Genomic DNA, 19537 nt, shown 5'->3' on the forward strand with positions numbered 1-19537 from the left:
GGATGATATAGTTACTATGTCACTGGCTGAGAGAAAGAGTGGGATAATATAGTTACTATGTCACTGGCTGAGAGAAAGGGTGGGATAATATAGTTACTATGTCACTGGCTGAGAGAAAAGGTGGGATAATATAGTAACTATGTCACTGGCTGAGAGAAAGGGTGGGATAATACAGTTACTATGTCACTGGCTGAGAGAAAGGGTGGGATAATATTGTAACTATGTCACTGGCTGAGAGAAAGGGTGGGATAATATAGTAACTATGTCACTGGCTGAGAGAAAGGGTGGGATAATATAGTTACTATGTCACTGGCTGAAAGGGTGGGATAATATAGTAACTATGTCACTGGCTGAGAGAAAGAGTGGGATAATATAGTAACTATGTCACTGGCTGAAAGAAAGGGTGGGATAATATAGTAACTATGTCACTGACTGAGAGAAAGGGTGGGGTAATATAGTAACTACGCCACTGGCTGAGAAAAAGGGTGGGATAATATAGTAACTACGCCACTGGCTGAGAGAAAGTGTGGGATAATATAGTAACTATGTCACTGGCTGAGAGAAAGGGTGGGATAATATAGTTACTATGTCACTGGCTGAGAGAAAGGGTGGGATAATATAGTTACTATGTCACTGGCTGAGAGAAAGGGTGGGATAATATAGTTACTATGTCACTGGCTGAGAGAAAGAGTGGGATAATATAGTTACTATGTCACTGGCTGAGAGAAAGGGTGGGATAATATTGTAACTATGTCACTGGCTGAGAGAAAGGGTGGGATAATATAGTTACTATGTCACTGGCTGAGAGAAAGAGTGGGATAATATAGTAACTACGCCACTGGCTGAAAGGGTGGGACAATATAGTAATTATGTCACTGGCTGAGAGAAAGGGTGGGATAATATAGTTACTATGTCACTGGCTGAAAAGGTGGGATAATATAGTAACTATGTCACTGGCTGAGAGAAAGAGTGGGATAATATAGTAACTATGTCACTGGCTAAGAGAAAGGGTGGGATAATATAGTAACTATGTCACTGACTGAGAGAAAGGGTGGGATAATATAGTTACTATGTCACTGGCTGAGAGAAAGGGTGGGATAATATAGTAACTATGTCACTGGCTGAGAAAAAGGGTGGGATAATATAGTAACTACGCCACTGGCTGAAAGGGTGGGATAATATAGTAACTATGTCACTGGCTGAGAGAAAGGGTGGGATAATATAGTAACTATGTCACTGGCTGAGAGAAAGGGTGGGATAATATAGTTACTATGTCACTGGCTGAGAGAAAGGGTGGGATAATATAGTAACTATGTCACTAACTGAGAGAAAGGGTGGGATAATATAGTTACTATGTCACTGGCTGAGAGAAACGGTGGGATAATATAGTAACTATGTCACTGGCTGAGAGAAAGGGTGGGATAATATAGTTACTATGTCACTGGCTGAGAGAAAGAGTGGGATAATATAATAACTATGTCACTGGCTGAGAGAAAGAGTGGGATAATATAGTAACTATGTCACTGGTTGAGAGAAAGGGTGGGATGATATAGTTACTATGTCACTGGCTGAGAGAAAGAGTGGGATAATATAGTTACTATGTCACTTGCTGAGAGAAGGGTGGGATAATATAGTTACTATGTCACTGGCTGAGAGAAAGGGTGGGATAATATAGTAACTATGTCACTGGCTGAGAGAAAGGGTGGGATAATATAGTTACTATGTCACTGGCTGAGAGAAAGGGTGGGATAATATTGTAACTATGTCACTGGCTGAGAGAAAGGGTGGGATAATATAGTTACTATGTCACTGGCTGAGAGAAAGAGGGGGATAACATAGTAACTATGTCACTGGCTGAAAGAAAGGGTGGGATAATATAGTTACTATGCCACTGGCTGAGAGAAAGGGTGGGATAATATAGTAACTATGTCACTGGCTGAGAGAAAGAGTGGGATAATATAGTTACTATGTCACTGGCTGAGAGAAAGGGTGGGATAATATAGTTACTATGTCACTGGCTGAGAGAAAGAGTGGGATAATATAGTTACTATGTCACTGGCTGAGAGAAAGGGTGGGATAATATAGTTACTATGTCACTGGCTGAGAGAAAGGGTGGGATAATATAGTAACTATGTCACTGGCTGAGAGAAAGGGTGGGATAATATAGTTACTATGTCACTGGCTGAGAGAAAGAGTGAGATAATATTGTAACTATGTCACTGGCTGAGAGAAAGGGTGGGATAATATAGTAACTATGTCACTGGCTGAGAGAAAGGGTGGGATAATATAGTAACTATGTCACTGGCTGAGAGAAAGAGTGAGATAATATAGTAACTATGTCACTGGCTGAAAGGGTGGGATAATATAGTAACTATGTCACTGGCTGAGAGAAAGGGTGGGATAATATAATAACTATGTCACTGGCTGAGAGAAAGAGTGAGATAATATAGTAACTGTCACTGGCTGAGAGAAAGGGTGGGATGATATAGTTACTATGTCACTGGCTGAGAGAAAGGGTGGGATAATATAGTTACTATGTCACTGGCTGAAAGGGTGGGATAATATAGTAACTATGTCACTGGCTGAGAGAAAGAGTGGGATAATATAGTTACTATGTCACTGGCTGAGAGAAAGGGTGGGATAATATAGTAACTATGTCACTGGCTGAGAGAAAGAGTGGGATAATATAGTTACTATGTCACTGGCTGAGAGAAAGGGTGGGGTAATATAGTAACTATGTCACTGGCTGAGTGGGATAATATAGTAACTATGTCACTGGTTGAGAGAGTGGGATAATATAGTTACTATGTCACTGGCTGAGGGAAAGGGTGGGATAAAAAACAAGGGAACGATTCGACGTTCGAGAAATCGATGAACAGCGATGTTGAAGAGGAAGCACATTGTGGAAGGTTCCAGAAGGAACGGGGAGATGTATAGAGAGAGCGACCTGAGCACTGGGCATGGCTGGCGAGAGTTCCGTAGGAGTGTGTGGCGTTGCCGGAACAATTAAGTTGCCTTACCTGGACGATTCGGGTAGATTCACTTTCATATGTAAACGCCAACTCGCATTAAATACAATTAAAGTTAGGTTAATATTTAGTCCACCATAAACACTACCGAGGTGCATATGAAACACAACTGATCCAACTCTATTTCAGGTTTGTGGATGCAGTAAACACACGTCATGTTCCTCTGGATTGTCATCATCCTTATTCCGTTCGAATCCCGTGGTGTTGCAGCCGAAAACAATTTCACCCGTCTTGAGCGTCTTTAAGGTAAGCGTGTCTCTCGGTCCTCCTCTCATCAACGAAACTGCCACGAGAATGTAGCCGTTTTTGGGATAGCCATCTAACAAAGACGTTCACGGCATCGCGCGATTTCAGATGCGCTTCTGCGGCCGTCGGGAACGCTCTTCCTTCCGGTATTAGAAAGCCACTGGCGTTATGCGCTTTTACATTTGGATTGAATATTAATTCATTTAAAATTACTTTTTGTATAAAGTTTGTTGTCCTTCCCCACCTCCGATTTTAGCACGGCTGGCTACGTACAGCGCGAAAGATGTTCAACATACATCGCAGATTCTTGAACCCAACCAGATGCGACAACCAACCCAGCACATTTCCCACGTGTAAAAATGCATCTCTCCATGAATCTCAAAAGCCACTATTTAGTGTTCGAATTACAGTTGTCCTCTCGTTCTCCATTAATACAATCATATTCTTGGTTCTTTCGGTAGTCACGTAAAAGGGAAATAATAAAAATAAAACAATACAATTCTCACGTTTCGGCCACAAGTAGCCTTCATCCGGTGAAGAAACTAAACTGTCGGAAAGACAGCGCTCCAATGAACACTGCCAAGCTTGGCAGCGTATTTTAAGCTGGGTGGGAGGTGCTCCTCACCTGAGGAAGGCTACTTGTGTTGTGGCCGAAACGTCGTGAGAATTTGTAATATTTTTATTATTTCCCTTCTACGTGACTTTACCGAAAGAACCAAGAAAATGAATCCCTGCAGTCACGAAAGCTTTAAATCGAAAATTAATGCAATCACCTCCAACTTTAACATTGACAACTGTTGATCCTCTTCTCCATACCCATTGACAGCGTACATCCGCGTTTAGCCTGGCTATTAACTCTTGTCGATGGAGCACTTATTTTTTTCTTCAAATCTTTAGTTAGCTATGTTGAACTTCTTTCGCACCGTACATAACCAAACGTGATAATCGGATGCACGCGACAATGTACAAGCCGCGCGTATTGTGCTGAGGTTATCAAGACCTATCTTGACAGGATTTTGATGTCTCAGGTTTAATGTTTGTTGTACTATTTTGAGAAGTTTAGGAAACATTGGTTATTTGAATAAATGCACTTGGTGAAGCCTTGAAAGTTAATGGCAGAACAAAACTTTGAAGTGTGGCAAGACGGTATTGTGAATGCAATTTGAAAAAGGTTGCGATGGGTGCAGCATGGAGGGGAGATTTATCATGCCAAGCACTGGACTGCCTTAGTGGCTTGAAACTGAGGAAGACCCTCCAAGTACCACGGTAGGATACTGTAAAAGTACAGCCTGAGTATAGATTTTAATAGCATCACTCAGGAGACCCTAAGGGGCCAGTTTCATATACGTGCATAAATGATCAAATTTTATAGCTAACTGCCTACTGCATGCTTGTGTTCACAATAAAAGGTTTCAAGAAGTCATGTATTTCAAATGTAAGTTTATATGTATTACACGTTTATATACAAATATTGATACTTCAAACACCTGATGAACTGGTGACAATCAGTTATTGCTTTCTGCAGTGGAATGGCAAACCGGTTTTTGCACGATTTTGTGTATAATTGTTGCACTGACAGAATTGTTTAGGTATTGTATAACAATTGTTTTAATTGGTACACATTTCAATTAAATGAAAATACTATGCACTTAAAAATATGGTACTCTTAATATTTGAGCCTCAGATTTTACAGAACTGGAGTTAAATCATTGAAAACAATGTTAAGCCTCGATACAAAAATGCATATTTAACAATTTTTTAAACTGCCAAGTGATGTACATTGTGTTCATAAAACAAAGCCATATTTCTAAGTAAATAATGTTGGGTCCGATGCCAATTCATATAAAGAGTAGATTCACATCTTAACGGGTGAGAATTTTTATCTTCATTGGAGTACTCAACCTTCGGCAATGACCAGGGGGAAATGCTGTATGCTGCCCGGAGTGTAAGGCATCTCTTAAAACAAGGATACCACCCAGGGATTTACATCAACAGGTAATACGATATGTTTTAAAATGTCAGACAACGACCTTCTGAGCAAAGTTTATTTCATATATCTCAGTGTGATAGTTATGGGTTGATGATACTGTGTGGGCGTAAAATTGGTGATTAATCAGGTCAATCAAAACTATTAAAACTGCAAGATTATTAGTGAAAATAGCCCAGCAGCACATAAGCAATAAAGGGGCACTTACCAATGAACAAGACTAATACACAAATACCCTGAAACTGGATGACAGAATCTCTTATCAAGAAAACCAAATTACACTGGAGAATTTGAATTTGCTTAATCATGCAAAGCTACATATTAGTTTCCTGAAACAGGGTTATTTATTTTAAACCTGCAATCCAAATGTTCACAATTTAGAAAAAAATAACCTAAGCTACAACTTAACATGTATGCCACTTGAAAAACAGTAAAAGTCATGTACTTAAAACAGAAATTAAAGTTTTGAGTCTCAGGTACACTCCTTCCTTCTTCCGTTTTTCCTGGCACTTCATACCAAAATGCCTTTTCAGTAACGACCTGCAATGAGAAAAATCAAAGGTGTGAAAACTGACCGGAAAACGACAGGCATTATTCCCCATACGTAACTTGTCACAACAAAAAAAGCATTTGTGAGCGCACTTTGCGGCGATGTCCACTCACGTGGAGAGTACGAACGCGAACGGGACCTGTAGCCACCTCGATAGTAAGGCGATGGAGAACGCCTTCTGCGACATACGACAGCAATCAAGAAAAAAAAACCATACCAGGCACCAACCAACAACAACTCATGGCATTTAATATTACAAAGTTCCAGCAACGCTTTTTTCAAGTGCTTGATTTGTGGAAAATGTCAACTCGTCTTGCGTAAAGCACCTGTAACGATCGTATCTGTATCCGTCATCGTAGCCACGGTCGTAACCTCCTCGGTCGTAACCGCCGCCTCGTTCATAGCCTCCCCGATCGTACCCACGGTCATAGTTGCGGTCATAGCCACGGTCGCAGCCACGTTCGTAGAAGTTGTCTCTGCCGTCGCGGCCGTCTCGGCCATCTCGGCGACTGCTCGTACTCATGTGGTGAAATCACAGGACAATTCAATGTAAACATGCTGCCAATCATGGTTTTAGAAGCAAAATGTACGACACAAGCCTTCACATTGAACACACAACTTCATTGTGGACGTTTAAATGGTATTTTGACAAGGTGTATAAATATAAAGTAAAAAATGTTGTACTTTTTTACATTTAAAATTATTGAGTGCTTCCGGTAATGAAACTTTTAAACATAGTGGCTGTTACATTTCAGGAGCGCAGCAGTTTAAACTTACAAGGTAGGACGTCCCATGTAGATGCCCGGGGTAGGTGTGTGGGCACGCTTAGTAATTGAGAAGTCCACTCGTATGTACCGCCCATCCAACTCCATGCCGTTAGCCCTTTCCTTTGCCTGGAGAAACAATGTACGCACTTTAACACCGCACATGTCTTTACATTGGAACGCACCAACAACCCATGCATGGCACCACACCTATCAACAACAAACAACTATGGCTCCACACTCAAAGTCAGTCATTTAAAAAAACTGATAGCATGAAGCCCAGGCATTACAGGGTAAAATTTCCCATCCTCTATATTCATCAGATCGTTTAAATTCTTAGCCTAAATGTGATTTTTTAAGTGATGTGCATAAAATGCCTCCAATTATGTTAAGATTCTCCATTACTAGTTATGTGGTTCCATCCTTCTCAAGACATACCATTTGTGAATTGCCAATTATCATCGCCCTCCTTTTGCAGTATCCATGCTCCCCCACTGCTTGAGGTCACATTTTCAAGATTTTACTCATTCTTTTCCCAATTTCATTACTTTTTCAATCTTCAGCTTTGCACCTGTTGCTTGCTATACTTAATACTCTTCCTTAACATGTCATGTGATTTAAAAAATATATGCTCTTTGCGTTAAAAACATTTTGTCTCCTATTTGAATGTTTCTCAATTACAAATGAATTCATCCGCGAATTAATTCATTATTTATACCGGTTACATCCATTTAATCAATTTACTCGAGGCATTTTAATCTGTTGCTTAGAGTTGGCCTAAAATCAGTATAATTCAGCATATTTTTTAAATGTCACATCCACAGACCTTCCAAGACACTGAGAAATTGTTCACAAAAAGCTAATTTGGGGGGAGCATCGCTACTTTCACTTAAAAATTAAATGTATAGATGCTACCGCATGAGAAAACAAGATGAAATCTTTTTTAAACATTGTTGCTTATAAAATGAGACCAACCTCTTTAGCATCCTCTGAATTATCAAAGTACACGAAGGCAAATCCACGAGAGCGGCCCGATTGCTGGTCGTACACCACATTTACACTCTGGACTGGGCCATAGCGTGAAAACACTTCCTTCAGGTCCTTCTCCCCAGTGTGCAGGCTCAGCCCAAATACACCGAGGCAACAACTTGGGTCTGGGTTCACCTGCACGCACACGCAAAGATTAACGCTCACATAAAACGAGCAGCAGCAGCAACGCAACTCAAAAAAAAGCCATGCGCCACATTTGCATAGCTTAGAGCAGTTTTTCATTTTTGGTGCATGATTGCATTGCAATGAATATAAGGGTTGTCCATAACTGCAAATCAATATCATGGATCTTAAAAAAAATCACATCTTATATTTACAAAGTTAAAGATCACATTTACTCAATCCGCAACGCTGTTTACGCATGGACTACAGCCTGCATCACTTCAGACATGCGCTTGCAGTTTTTTTGACATCGCGTCTCAAAATAAAAGAACGAGAGCGGACGAGGGCCTGGAATAGCTGCAGACGAACACGACGAGACGTGAGAGTGCACGTGGGCGTACCCGGGAGCCCAGGTGGCGGCGACGGTTGGACATCGGCGAGCGGCTGTGGCGCCGGTAGTCGGGCGTGTAGGACCGGCTGCGCGAGTGACGGCGTCGTGAGTGCGAGCGGGACCGAGAGTAATGCCGGTGCCGGGAGCGTGATCTGCACGGCCCACAAGATGACACCGAAGCAGGATTTAAAAAAAAATTTTTACAGTAAACTTTTTTATGACAAAAGTTTTTACGAGTACACAGCAACAGGCTGTTATTGCAGCAGCTTTACATAACACGTCAAGATGTTGCCAACCACATCATTTACTCTGCGTAATTTAAAGGTGAAATGATAAATGTAATAAAGACAATCCATATGTAAGAGAAAGTGAATGTAATAAGAATATGTCCATTACTTATCCAAGTTATATTGAATGAGACTTTTTTTCTGGAGCGTCCAGCATTGGGAAAATTGGCCAATTCCATTTTGGCAATTTAGCATTAAGCCCACAAAGAGGATAACCAACATTCAATGGTCAGCACGGGACAGTTCGTGGCAATGTAGCAGCCCAGCAATTCTGCGAGTTTCATAAATGTACATGACCTTCCAATCCTCGCATGCGCAGTGCTGAATTACAGCCATGTGCCAACACACTTGGCCCCCTGTTTATACATAATCTCATGTTACTTTTGGACAAAAGTAGCTGAGCAGTGCAATAACACAGTTCCTCGCCTGGATTTAGAATTTGAGCGAGAGTTGGTATGAGAGTGGGAGCGTGAGTGGCGAGACCCCGAGTGGCCGCCTTCGTTCTCCAGCGGTTGCGTCGCTGCCGAACTGTGGCTCCCCGACTTGGAGTGAGAGGCCTGCTGAGATACACACCAAACACCATTTGAAAAACTCTCAAACAAACGGAGAGGAGCAAGTCACCAGTCACTTTCCCCTTCACTTGTGCACCGTCTAGGAAAATTGTGGACACAACTGTAAAACATAGTGCACACATCCACAAGTGCTCCGTTCCTGATCAAAAATGTACATGCACAAAGCTACTTGTTTTTTTTTAATTCAAAAGGCATTATCTTATCAATTTCACCAACAGAATATATCAAATTTGTTTAATATTAGTTTAAAATAGAATTCTCCCTTACAATTACAGGCATGTTTCGTGTCTCTAAACTGGTGGAGAGGCTTACCCCATGATTCTTGACAATTTCTTATACATTCAATTTTCTTTTTTCGAACCCTTGAACCCTTCTTTTCTCTTCTGCTTAACCCCATGCATTTACAACTTCTATTGGCCAAATTCTTCGTTTCTTTTGATTTCCGCTTCAACTGAGTTCTTTTTTTCCCTTTTCTAACTTCTGATATTCTTTTTCTTTAATCTTGGTCCACATTTTCTGGTTTCTATTCCTTCCAATAACCTTATGGGGAAAACATATTTAACACCATCAAGGACATGTTTAACAAAGTTCACAATTAAACATTTGCAGAATATATTCAGAATCGTTAAATACAATCCGACTTCGTACAAAAAAACAATACAATATAATGTAGTTGACAGCAAATCTACATCAAACGCTTAACATATGTTATAGTTAGGCATTACCACAATTTCTGAGGCATTGCATTCTTCCACTTCAGGTTTTCCCAAGTGAAATTGTACGGGGAAATTTTGAGGGCCACTCTGTCATAATTATCAGGTGCTTCAGAATTAGCACGAAGCCTTCAACTTAACAAATATATGGCATATAATAACACCTCCAAGCTGGGCATGAGTAACACAATTCAAGGTAAGCCAGGCCACCTAAAATAAATAAATAAAAATAAACCAAAAAAATTCAACCAAAACAGGCTAATGAAGAGTCACAGCAGACGTATGCACTAGCAATTCCAGAGCGAGATACACGTGCTGTACGTATCTGGTGTATGGAATTAGGAGCACCTGTACACACTTGGTTGCCAGCTATCCATCCACCTCTGCTTTCGTAGTGATATTCTGTAATTCATTTGATAAGATCATTGTAATGTATTGTGTGAATGTAAACAACTTGGCAAGTTTGCACTTTATTAATCATTTGAAGAATGCCGTGCGTATCTTACAACCTGAATGTTGTCCCCATTAGGTCTGGCTTTGCGAAGTTTCACTGCACAAGGTTAATGCAACGGTTTTTACTGAACAAGAAAAAAAACACCTCGACTGAAGTCGATTACAATTTGCAATGTTTTGATAAGTAAACTATTCTTGTGTATACTGTTTGGTTCTTTCGGTAGTCATGTAGGTAGAAAAAACAATAGATTACGACGTTTCAATCGCCACACAAGCAATCGTCTTCAGGTGGGAGAGAGGCGATAATTGCTTGTGTGGCGATCGAAACGTCGTGATGTATTATTTTTTCTATCTACGTGACTTTACCGAAAAAAAACAAAGAGTATGGGGATTCCTGCAGTCACGAAAGCTTCAAATCAAGACACTGTGTAGTTTTTAACATTAACCGTGTCAAACTGCTCTAATTTGTACACGTTTCTTTTCACTTGAGGAACCCATCCTAGCCCATCCCCCCCTAAGGGTCCAAGCGTATTTTCCCTTTCCAAGGGCTTCACGTGTAGCCTAAAATAAAACGAGTTATCCGAGCAGCATGTTCCGATGGAGCAGGGCTCGGCAAACCCAAGTAACAGCCGCCATTTTATTCGAATTCGGTAAAAAAACCCCCTTCAATATTTCAAGAGCCGCAATGCACATGAATTACGAGACGGTGGGTTCCTTAATAACATCACCGAGCCGCATGCGGCTCAGGAGGCCCTCCCTCCCACCCACCACGCAGTGGGCAGTATAAATTACGGTCAGCCGCGGGTGCCGTCAGCCTTCAAACATCGACGTGACAAGCATTCTACATAGGGGAGAGGGCAATAGAAAAACTTGCTATTTTCAGCCCTCAGTCCACGTTATTGCTGGAAAGAAAACTATCGCAAAATTACGTACGAGCAAGAATTGTGTAACACTGGCAAATGATTTTTCGTGGAATATGATAATGCACCCATTATCAGACTTTATAAAAAAAATGTATGTGGAGAATTTAAATACAAAAAAATTGATAAAATCGTTATCACTATCAATTACTACACATTGACATAATTTTGCTAGTATATAAAATAAAAAAATAATCTACAACAAAACACTGAAACTAAAAGGCCGGTGGCGTGCAATTCCCAAATAAGCTAATTGTTTTGGATTACAATAAAAAAAAATATCTGTCATTCATGCAATACGCCTATTCGGTTTAGACGTACATTAAATATCTTACGAAACATGCATGCAAATGTTTTGCAAACGTCGCGTTCAAGACAATGGAATTTGTTTTACAATTGAGAGAATGGATTCTCCAATCGCATCGTAATGTAATGTCTTCAATGGTTTATGTATGCTGAATTTCTTTCGCACTGTACGTAACCAACCGTGCTAATGCTAACACAGAGAAGGTGAAAATTAAAGACCGTGCCAAACATCTTACACCTGCACAATAAATGTTGATTTTCATACCGCAAGTAGTGAGCAAAATAAAAAAACACTACATGCTGTTATTTGATTCAGTAGCATTGTAAATGTAAAACCTTAATTAGATCGGCAGTTGTAAACAGCAGAGGTACAAGATGGTGAGCATGTATTGCTTTTAAGTTGATCTTAATGCAGTTCAATACCGTACACAACATTCTAAGTTACGTTTATATTCTGCTTACATGTATCGTTGATGACGGATTACAATTAAGTGGAAATTGCTAGTTATTAAATGCGCTAAGCCCAGCGTTGAGATAGATTCAGATCGTGTACAGGCGCTCTGGATTTACGCATCACTCAACTGTGAACCGGTCTGCAGAGGCCTTCGTTCAGTAGCGGACAGATTGTGACCGATTAATTATAACACATGGCAAGTAAAAACCCAGTACCGTAATCTTGCACAAGTAGCTTAATGTCTGGAGTAACATTTACTTGAGCAATTTTCATCACACATGATCCGGCGAAAATCACACTAACCGTAACATTCCAGGGATCGACGGTGTTGAATTGAGACATGATCGATTTCACTTAAGCCAAAAAAACCCCATCAGACTTGCAAATTGTAATGAACGGTGCGGATAAAAGTCCCCATTGCAATTGTGTATACCATACTGGACAGCGCGTGCTAAATTGTACATTAAAGTGGTTGTGAGTAGATTGAGCGCGCCACTGCAATGTGTTTATCGTTGGTGCCTTAAACAGTGCTCCACAAAGCACACTCCCCCCCCCCGTCCGATGGACGGATACCTCATTTGACATACGCGAGTGTGGTGCCTGGTGAATGTGAGCAAGTAGTGTCCGAGTTACTCAAGAGTGGCAACTTTAGTGGCCGGCGAGTTGCCTGGTTAGTTGCGTTAGGTGAGGAGCGGCAATGAGAAAGGGGGCAGGGGATCGGCAGTTTAAGGGAACGTGCCGGGCGGGAATTAATCAGGGGGACAAGAGGCTAACTGATGTGGGGGACGTCGGGGTCGAATGGGAAAGAGCTCGAGGTGAAAACGTAAAATCGCGGTCGTAAGCGCAATGCAATCAAGAAGATTGGAAGCGCATTTTCTTACGCGCGCTGAGATGTGGCTCGCACACCAATGTGTTGGTACACTACAAAACACGTTGTTCTAGTGCAGTGGTTTAAAAAAAAAGGTATGGTCCCGGTACCCCCAGTGTGGTCCGCGAAGGCCCCCCCCCCAACCCGGGTGGTTGCGCGTGGCCGATGCAAACGTAGGTTGATCCGGACAATAACGCTTATTATACCTTTTGTTTCGGACTTACGTTTATATTTTTAATTATGACAAACATTATTTTTTGTAAACTACCCTTACTAAACTATCCCAACATCTAAAATGTCCCCTGCCCCCCCCACTAAAAATCCCCTTAAATCTGCGTAAAAAAAATTTGTAGGTTCCGGTAACATGAATCATTTAGTTGCTACCGGTATTTGGATAAGTGAATGCGATGTCACCAGAAGTGGCGGAGGGATTATCCGCGGAAATACATTTTTATATTTCCCCACCCCCACCCCACAAATACCGGTTTAGTGGAAGTGATATGGTGCATTGTAAAGCCCCATAGTTTTATGAAACCTTCCAGAATTCGGTGTTCTGAGTATTCGGCACAGCGGCGCAAACCGACTTCCGTGACCCGCTTTTACGCTCTCGACCAAATGCAGTCCACGGACTTGCAGGGCAAAACAAATAAAAAGGCCGGGAGAAAATCCATTCATAAATCACGTAATATCTAAACTTGAGGCAAAATATGTAATCGACAAGTGCACGTGTGTACTAGAGGTTTCATTTATACAACCATAACACTTGTCACACTGAAGTTGACGCCTCATTACAGTACGTCGGTGGCCCGCACGCGTCCGGAGGGAGACGAGGTTCAAGACGAGTTGCGGTTAGAGGACAATCGGTGAGCAAGGAGGACGATAATGCAAAAGGGAGCTTCGGGGGAAATGAGGCGGCAGCAGCAAGCGGCTTCATGCGCGATGGCAGACGCAGAGAGAAGGGGGACACAGCTAGCGGGGAGGACGCAAAGCGAAAATCACGAGGGAAACAATAGGGAGTGAAACCGTGTAGACGGGGAGATGCAATGAGACGGGGTATGTGGACGAAAGGGTAAAGAGACGGACACGTGTGATGATGAGACTAAATAAGACGTAGGGCTGAACGATTAATCGATACCAAATCGAAATCTCAAAATGAAACAATGCGATCAGCAAATCGTAAAGGCTGCGACTTGAAAAGTCCTATTACATCACTTTCTTGTTGGAATCGTTTTATTTATTGCAACTATTTATTTAACTAAACAATTGTTCTATGTTTGAATGTTCTATTTCAATTAAAACATTTAAACAAATAATTGTTGGAAGCAATTCAGATCTTTTAAATTCTCATCCTTGAATTCAAATCTATAGAGCAGTTCATATTTTGATATCACGTTTTACATATCACACAGTGAATATTGAACTGAAACTTGACCTTAAAAATAATCGCAAATCAAAACGCAATGAGATATTTCCCCCAAATCGTTCAGCCCTAATATGACGAGTGTTTGAAGTGATGTGGCGATGAGGTGATGTTGCGATGGATTTGATGTTGCGATGAGGTGATGTTACGATGAGGTGATGTGGCGATGAGGTGGTGGCGATGAGGTGATGTTGCGATGGATTTGATGTTGCGATGTGGCGATGAGGTGATGTTGCGATGTGTTGCGATGAGGTGATGTTGCGATGAGGTATTGCGATGAGGTGATGTTGCGATGAGGCGACGCGGATCCCCCGGGCTTAGCTGGTCCGCTCCGCTAGGCCAAACTCAGGATCCACTCATCGCTACTGGGCCTGCAAAAACAATAACCCCACAGTCACGTCTCTCTTTGTGTAAATACAAAACAAAAACCGCAGGGATATTTACCCCGCCGTCGTATCCGCCTTCCTCCACGTCGCTCATTGTTTTATCTCTGGCCCGAGGGCGGGTGTTGTTATAATTTGTTTTGTGTTTAAATCGCGAACCGCGTAGACGCCGTTAACGTCGGCTGCTATGGCGGCGATCACGACTCACAAAATGGCGGCAGAGGTGCGAGCATCCGGGTTCCTTGAGTCCCCCCTACTGACGTCACATCCGCTAGAGCCCCCCCTCCCCCCGAGCTGCCCCTGCGCCCCCACCCCTCGCTCCCTCGCTCCACCCCCCCGATAACCCCTCCCACCCCCCTCCCCCCCTCGCTCCCCCCCGCTCCCTCCCAAGAACCCCTCCCACGCCCCTCCCCCGCGACCACCCGAGTACCCCCCCCCAACGCCCCCACCCCCGTGCTATGTAAATCTGGCAGCCATCTTAGGTGGGGGTACTCAAAGACAAAGCGCCCCCCCGAGCCCCCACCCTATGCACCCCCCCCATGCCCCCACCCCTCGCTCCTCCCCCCCGAGAACCCCTCCCACGCCCCTCCCCCACGACCGCCCGAGTACCCAGCATCCCCCCCGCCCCCACCCCCGTGCTATGTAAATCTGGCAGCCATCTTAGGTGGGGGTACTCAAAGACAAAGCACCCCCACCCCACACTTTGGATTGTAATAATAATTAGTGATGCTTCTGGGTTAGATCTCGTCAAACCCGCCACCGCCCGACACGGCCAATTAGTAAGGGGGGGGGGGGGGGCTGTCCGCGCAAACAAAGCGTGCCAATTAGACGTTTAAAATTGGACGCTTCGCCATTAAATTACAACCAGCATCATCAATCAGCCGACGGACAGATTTGCGGAGACTCCCCGTTTCGGTCATTATCCTCCCGGCTGTGTCCTCTGGGTGTTTCCCCTACACATTTAGGAACACGCATTGAGATCGTTTAGATTATTTTGCTGCCATAAATGTGCGAATGATAACAGTTCATTTTATTTTGGTATAGCCCTGTGAGCCATCCGGCTCTTGAATCGTGTGCAACCACAACAAACAAAAAAAACAAAAACAAAGAAAAAACATCTTAAAGTGACTATGTGGTGACTGTACAAACAGAAAATCCATGGAAAAAAAACCAGCAAAATATTCCTGAAAAAAGCACCGTACATCAACGCTGTGTTGCAAAAAATCCCAGTGGGATGCAAAGTCAAACAACAACAACAACAACCACAAGACAACTTAGGCCAGGTTGCTTCTGAAAAAAAAGGAGTTAATATCTTAAGTGGGCTTTGCCTCGAAGAATGTTGATGGTTTAGTTGTATTATTCTTTATTCGGGTGATATGTTTGCCTTTCTTGTACTTTGCACTACTATTATTTTTGTATTGTAACGTTCTTACCCTCCCTTACTAGGCATCTGTAGGGAGGTGGAGAGCTTTATAGCTCATCGGATTCCTCCAGTATAAATCTGATTCTGAAATCGTCACTTGGTGTTGGTTCGGAGGGCAGGGCCCCTAATCGCTACGTTATTTATGTCTTCTTCCCCCCTGTGTGCAGACGTTTATTTCTTTAATTTAACGTAAAGCTAATTGATTAAATACGGCAGGGAATTCGGGAATGTCTCAGTTGTCAGAATGTGTGGTTATTGTTCTGTCCCGTCTACCCACTGCTGTGTTTGTGTACAAGCACTGCTTCTGTGTGTGATGCAGCTCTCGAGATGTCCTGCTCAAAGACAAAAACGTTTACAAATATGTATCTTCTTCTTTGAAAGGTTACCGAGCCCTGGGGTAGAGACGATTGATGGCTTTAATAACAGAGACGTGTTTCGTTATTGCTAATAAAAGATGAAACTAAGCATTCGGTGGTTGATGCTGCTGCTGCTGCTGCGTTGCTGCACATGCACAAACACTACAATAAATAAAACTACTCAAACAAATTCGTCAGTAACAATGTGGCCCTTAAGAGGAAAACATATACCTTTTTAAAACACCCTGTATAATGGGCGACGTTTCGGGAAATGCCCCCTTCTGCAGAGCACTGTGAAGCAGGGGTCAGTGCATTTGTGCAAATCACGTACAATTTTAAGGCCACGTATTTGCGAATATGTTTGAGTTTATTTAAAAAAAAATCTATATAAGGCAAGAAGGAGCGACACCCTGGTCAACACGCAGCGTTGGCTGTGTCGTGTGGAACCGCTGACCCCAGGGTTCAATGCTTTACTGGGTGCCCGCGGTACAAGTGGCGAGCATGCTGGTCTTGCAATTCCGAACGCACCGGTTCAATCCCAGCATCCCGAATACACATTTCTGAATCTTTCCACCTCTTATCTCAGCGTGGAAGAGTAGACATCCCCCCCCCACCCCAAAAAAAAATGCACTCAGCACGCAGAAGCTTCGACCGACCTTGGCAATTTGGGAATCGTGGTCTCTCTCTATAGGGGGCGCAGGAGTCTGCACTTTTTAGATTTAGGGGTCGTCCATAAATGACGTCACGCGATTTTTGGGACGATTTTTGACCCCCCCCCCCCGTAGTCGTCGTCACACGGCGCCACAAAAAGTCAGACCCCCCTCAAATATGACGTCACAAAGCTCTGCCCCCCCCCCCCCCAAAATATAAAACATGCTTCAAATCGCTTAAAACTATTGTCATTGTAGTGCGTATTTAATGTGCCGCTGCACTCTGATATTGTAAGAGAAAACATTTATCAAAAAGTCTATTTAATTAAGTTAGAACGTGTTGTCTCTATTTATTTATAAAGTTGCGCATTTTGATGTGACGTCACAAATCTCAACCCCCCCCCCCCCCTGTCACACATCGTCACAAATGTCTGACCCCCCCCCCCCAGGTGCGTGACGTCATTTATGGACGGCCCCTTAGCAAAAAAAAAATCACAATCATTTTAAACTTTGCTCACAGTTTAAAGGTTGAACTTATCGAAGCAACTGCCACACATACCGTGGTTTCTACTGTGTATGTGGTGGTAGTGTAGCGATTAGTGCACTGTGCTATGAATCTGACCACCCGAGTTTGATTCCGGTTCACGGTCAACACCAGTGGCGATTATTTGAACCGGTCCTAGGCCTCCCCCTAGGTCGACTCAGCCTCAAGATGAGTACCTGGTGCGGTATGTAAAAAAATATCGCCACTGGGGAGACAAAGGTGGTCGGGCGTGGTAGCTGACCACACCATAGATGCTCGCTAACAGCACTTGCCCCAACAGTCTGTTCAGGCTATAAAGGGGATCTTTGTCTTCGTATGCGTACGTCAGGTGCATTGGTTTTATTAGTTTCACTAATTGTTGCACGTGAGCCCATTTACTTTGGATTCGCAGTGTGCGAATGAAACTACTACCACACGATTGTAATATTGCTGTGTTTTCTCTCTGGATTAAATGTATGTTGATTGGCTGTTTTGGTGTCACATTTTGCAGCTCTTCCACCACATCAGAGACAAAGCATTCCATCGTTGACGATTGTGATCAGTGATAACATGTTTACGACCTCAAAACTATTTTTGAGACCTTCCCCCTTTCAGTAAAGCAAACCAGGATGATTACATAGTTAGGACATACACCATTCACTGCACAAAATGGAAACAAATCACCAATGCATTAACGGTATCTAAATTATTTTTTTTCCACTTCTGTTCATTGGCATTTTTTTTTACATGACCTCTGATATTTTTGTTGAAAAAAAATTAAGTGATGCTACTTTTAGCAGTGGCGCACACACGCACAATAAAGAAAAACTCAACGCCCCATGAAGAAGGTACATTGCCTGAAACGTCGCCTGCTGTGTGTGTATATAGTTTTTTTATTTGAAGGCCGCAGTGTTATTGACGAATGTGTTGAGGTTATTTTCTTCTTTTTTAAACGATACCTTTTGTACCCTCCTTAAATTGATTGACCCACTTCTTGACATTGCTTTTAGCAGGCCATTTGGCGTAAATTGCAACACGCCCGTAACCAGCCAAGATGGAATATATAATCGTGCAGACTTTAGTAGTGCGTGATGAAGCAGACATTGCTGATAACCTTTCGAGCAGCAGACCAAGCAAGAATGACACAAAACCAAACACGTGTACATATTGTATAGTTAATTATACAGGTCTATCAGAAAATAATATCACCCTGAAGGGTTAAATCCTCAGTATGGCTTTGGTAAGTGCTGAACACACGTGCTTATATGATTGTATCTCTATCTTTCTCCTAAATTTATCTCCAATGTCTTCAATGTGTATTGAACACATCTTTCACGTCTCATTTATTTCTGAAAACATATCCACAGTAGGTCGCTATTTGTTATGAATACATATTTTCCTGTATTTCATTATACCTTCTATATATTTCAATCATGATTTGACCTTTTTTTAACACGTACGGCCATGTACACGTGTGCATGTGTGTGTGAACACATGTAGTAGAAAAGGTCTGAAGCACAGAACCTTTCTGGAGAGGGCAGAGGCTGTAAAGTAGGATGGCCATTCAAGATGAGAAAGCACCACGAGTACATACACACACGTGTTCATCTATGCATCAAAGTCTAGGTAAACAGACAACACCTCATCATCATTGAATGTTGCTGAGTGGGAGTGGGGGAAATTATGTTACATTTATCATTATGGCTTAATTTCTGAAATTGCTCCAATTCTCATCTCTGCTTTTAGAATTGACATCAGATTTTTTTTAACACAGTAGAACACTTCGTGAGATCCATGTTGCATGACATTTCATTCTAACGCTTCATCTGAATTACAAACAAAACTGAATTAATGCTCAAGTACGTTTTCGCAATTCACTCAGATTAGCGCAGAATATTTCACCATTGCAGCTGCGTGTGACGGAATTATATCTCCATATATATAAAAGGCAAAGTTGTGATTATGTGTGTCTGTTAAAAATGTTTAGCGTACTTCCCGACATGCAACAAACTGTACACCATGCAAAAATTATTAAAATACACTTCTTTGGGGGGGAGGGGGAGCTCAATAATGTATATATTTTTTGCACG

At 42.4% G+C, this 19537-nt stretch overlaps 1 protein-coding gene across 6 annotated transcripts; it reads right to left on the reverse strand.

The window, feature by feature from the left end:
- Nucleotides 1-4700: 4700 nt before the first annotated feature.
- Nucleotides 4701-14697, reverse strand: LOC116938801 (transformer-2 protein homolog beta-like). Of its 6 annotated transcripts, none has more exons than XM_032946455.1 (8): nucleotides 14557-14697; nucleotides 8890-8963; nucleotides 8130-8271; nucleotides 7552-7740; nucleotides 6590-6705; nucleotides 6139-6330; nucleotides 5926-5987; nucleotides 4701-5802 (listed from the first exon to the last, which is right to left on the reverse strand). In XM_032946455.1, the coding sequence occupies exons 1-8, from the start codon at nucleotides 14590-14592 to the stop codon at nucleotides 5792-5794; spliced, it is 822 nt and encodes a 273-aa protein (XP_032802346.1). In that variant the 5' UTR covers nucleotides 14593-14697; the 3' UTR covers nucleotides 4701-5791. The 6 variants fall into 6 exon arrangements, with proteins under 6 accessions (XP_032802346.1, XP_075911399.1, XP_075911381.1 ...); XM_076055284.1 differs by having other exon boundaries at nucleotides 5926-5990; nucleotides 6139-6332; nucleotides 6589-6705; XM_076055266.1 differs by having other exon boundaries at nucleotides 5926-5990; nucleotides 6139-6332; nucleotides 6589-6705; nucleotides 8833-8963.
- Between the last annotated feature and the right edge of the window lie 4840 nt (nucleotides 14698-19537).

The sequence above is a fragment of the Petromyzon marinus genome, chromosome 4 (assembly GCF_048934315.1).
Source record: "Petromyzon marinus isolate PM22_M1 ecotype Great Lakes invasive population chromosome 4, UKy_Petmar_22M1.pri1.0, whole genome shotgun sequence".
Classification (NCBI taxonomy): domain Eukaryota; kingdom Metazoa; phylum Chordata; class Hyperoartia; order Petromyzontiformes; family Petromyzontidae; genus Petromyzon; species Petromyzon marinus.

What these genes read in the sequence shown, in the direction of transcription:
- LOC116938801 (XM_076055266.1), bottom strand. Translation starts at nt 14,592, where the DNA reads ATGAGCGACGTGGAGGAAGGCGGATACGACGGCGGG. An exon ending in ACATGGGACGTCCTACCTTG is followed by an intron (nt 6,333 to 6,588) that starts TAAGTTTAAACT and finishes TTTCACCACATG; the next exon opens with AGTACGAGCAGTCGCCGAGA. An exon ending in TACAGATACGATCGTTACAG is followed by an intron (nt 5,991 to 6,138) that starts GTGCTTTACGCA and finishes CGTATGTCGCAG; the next exon opens with AAGGCGTTCTCCATCGCCTT.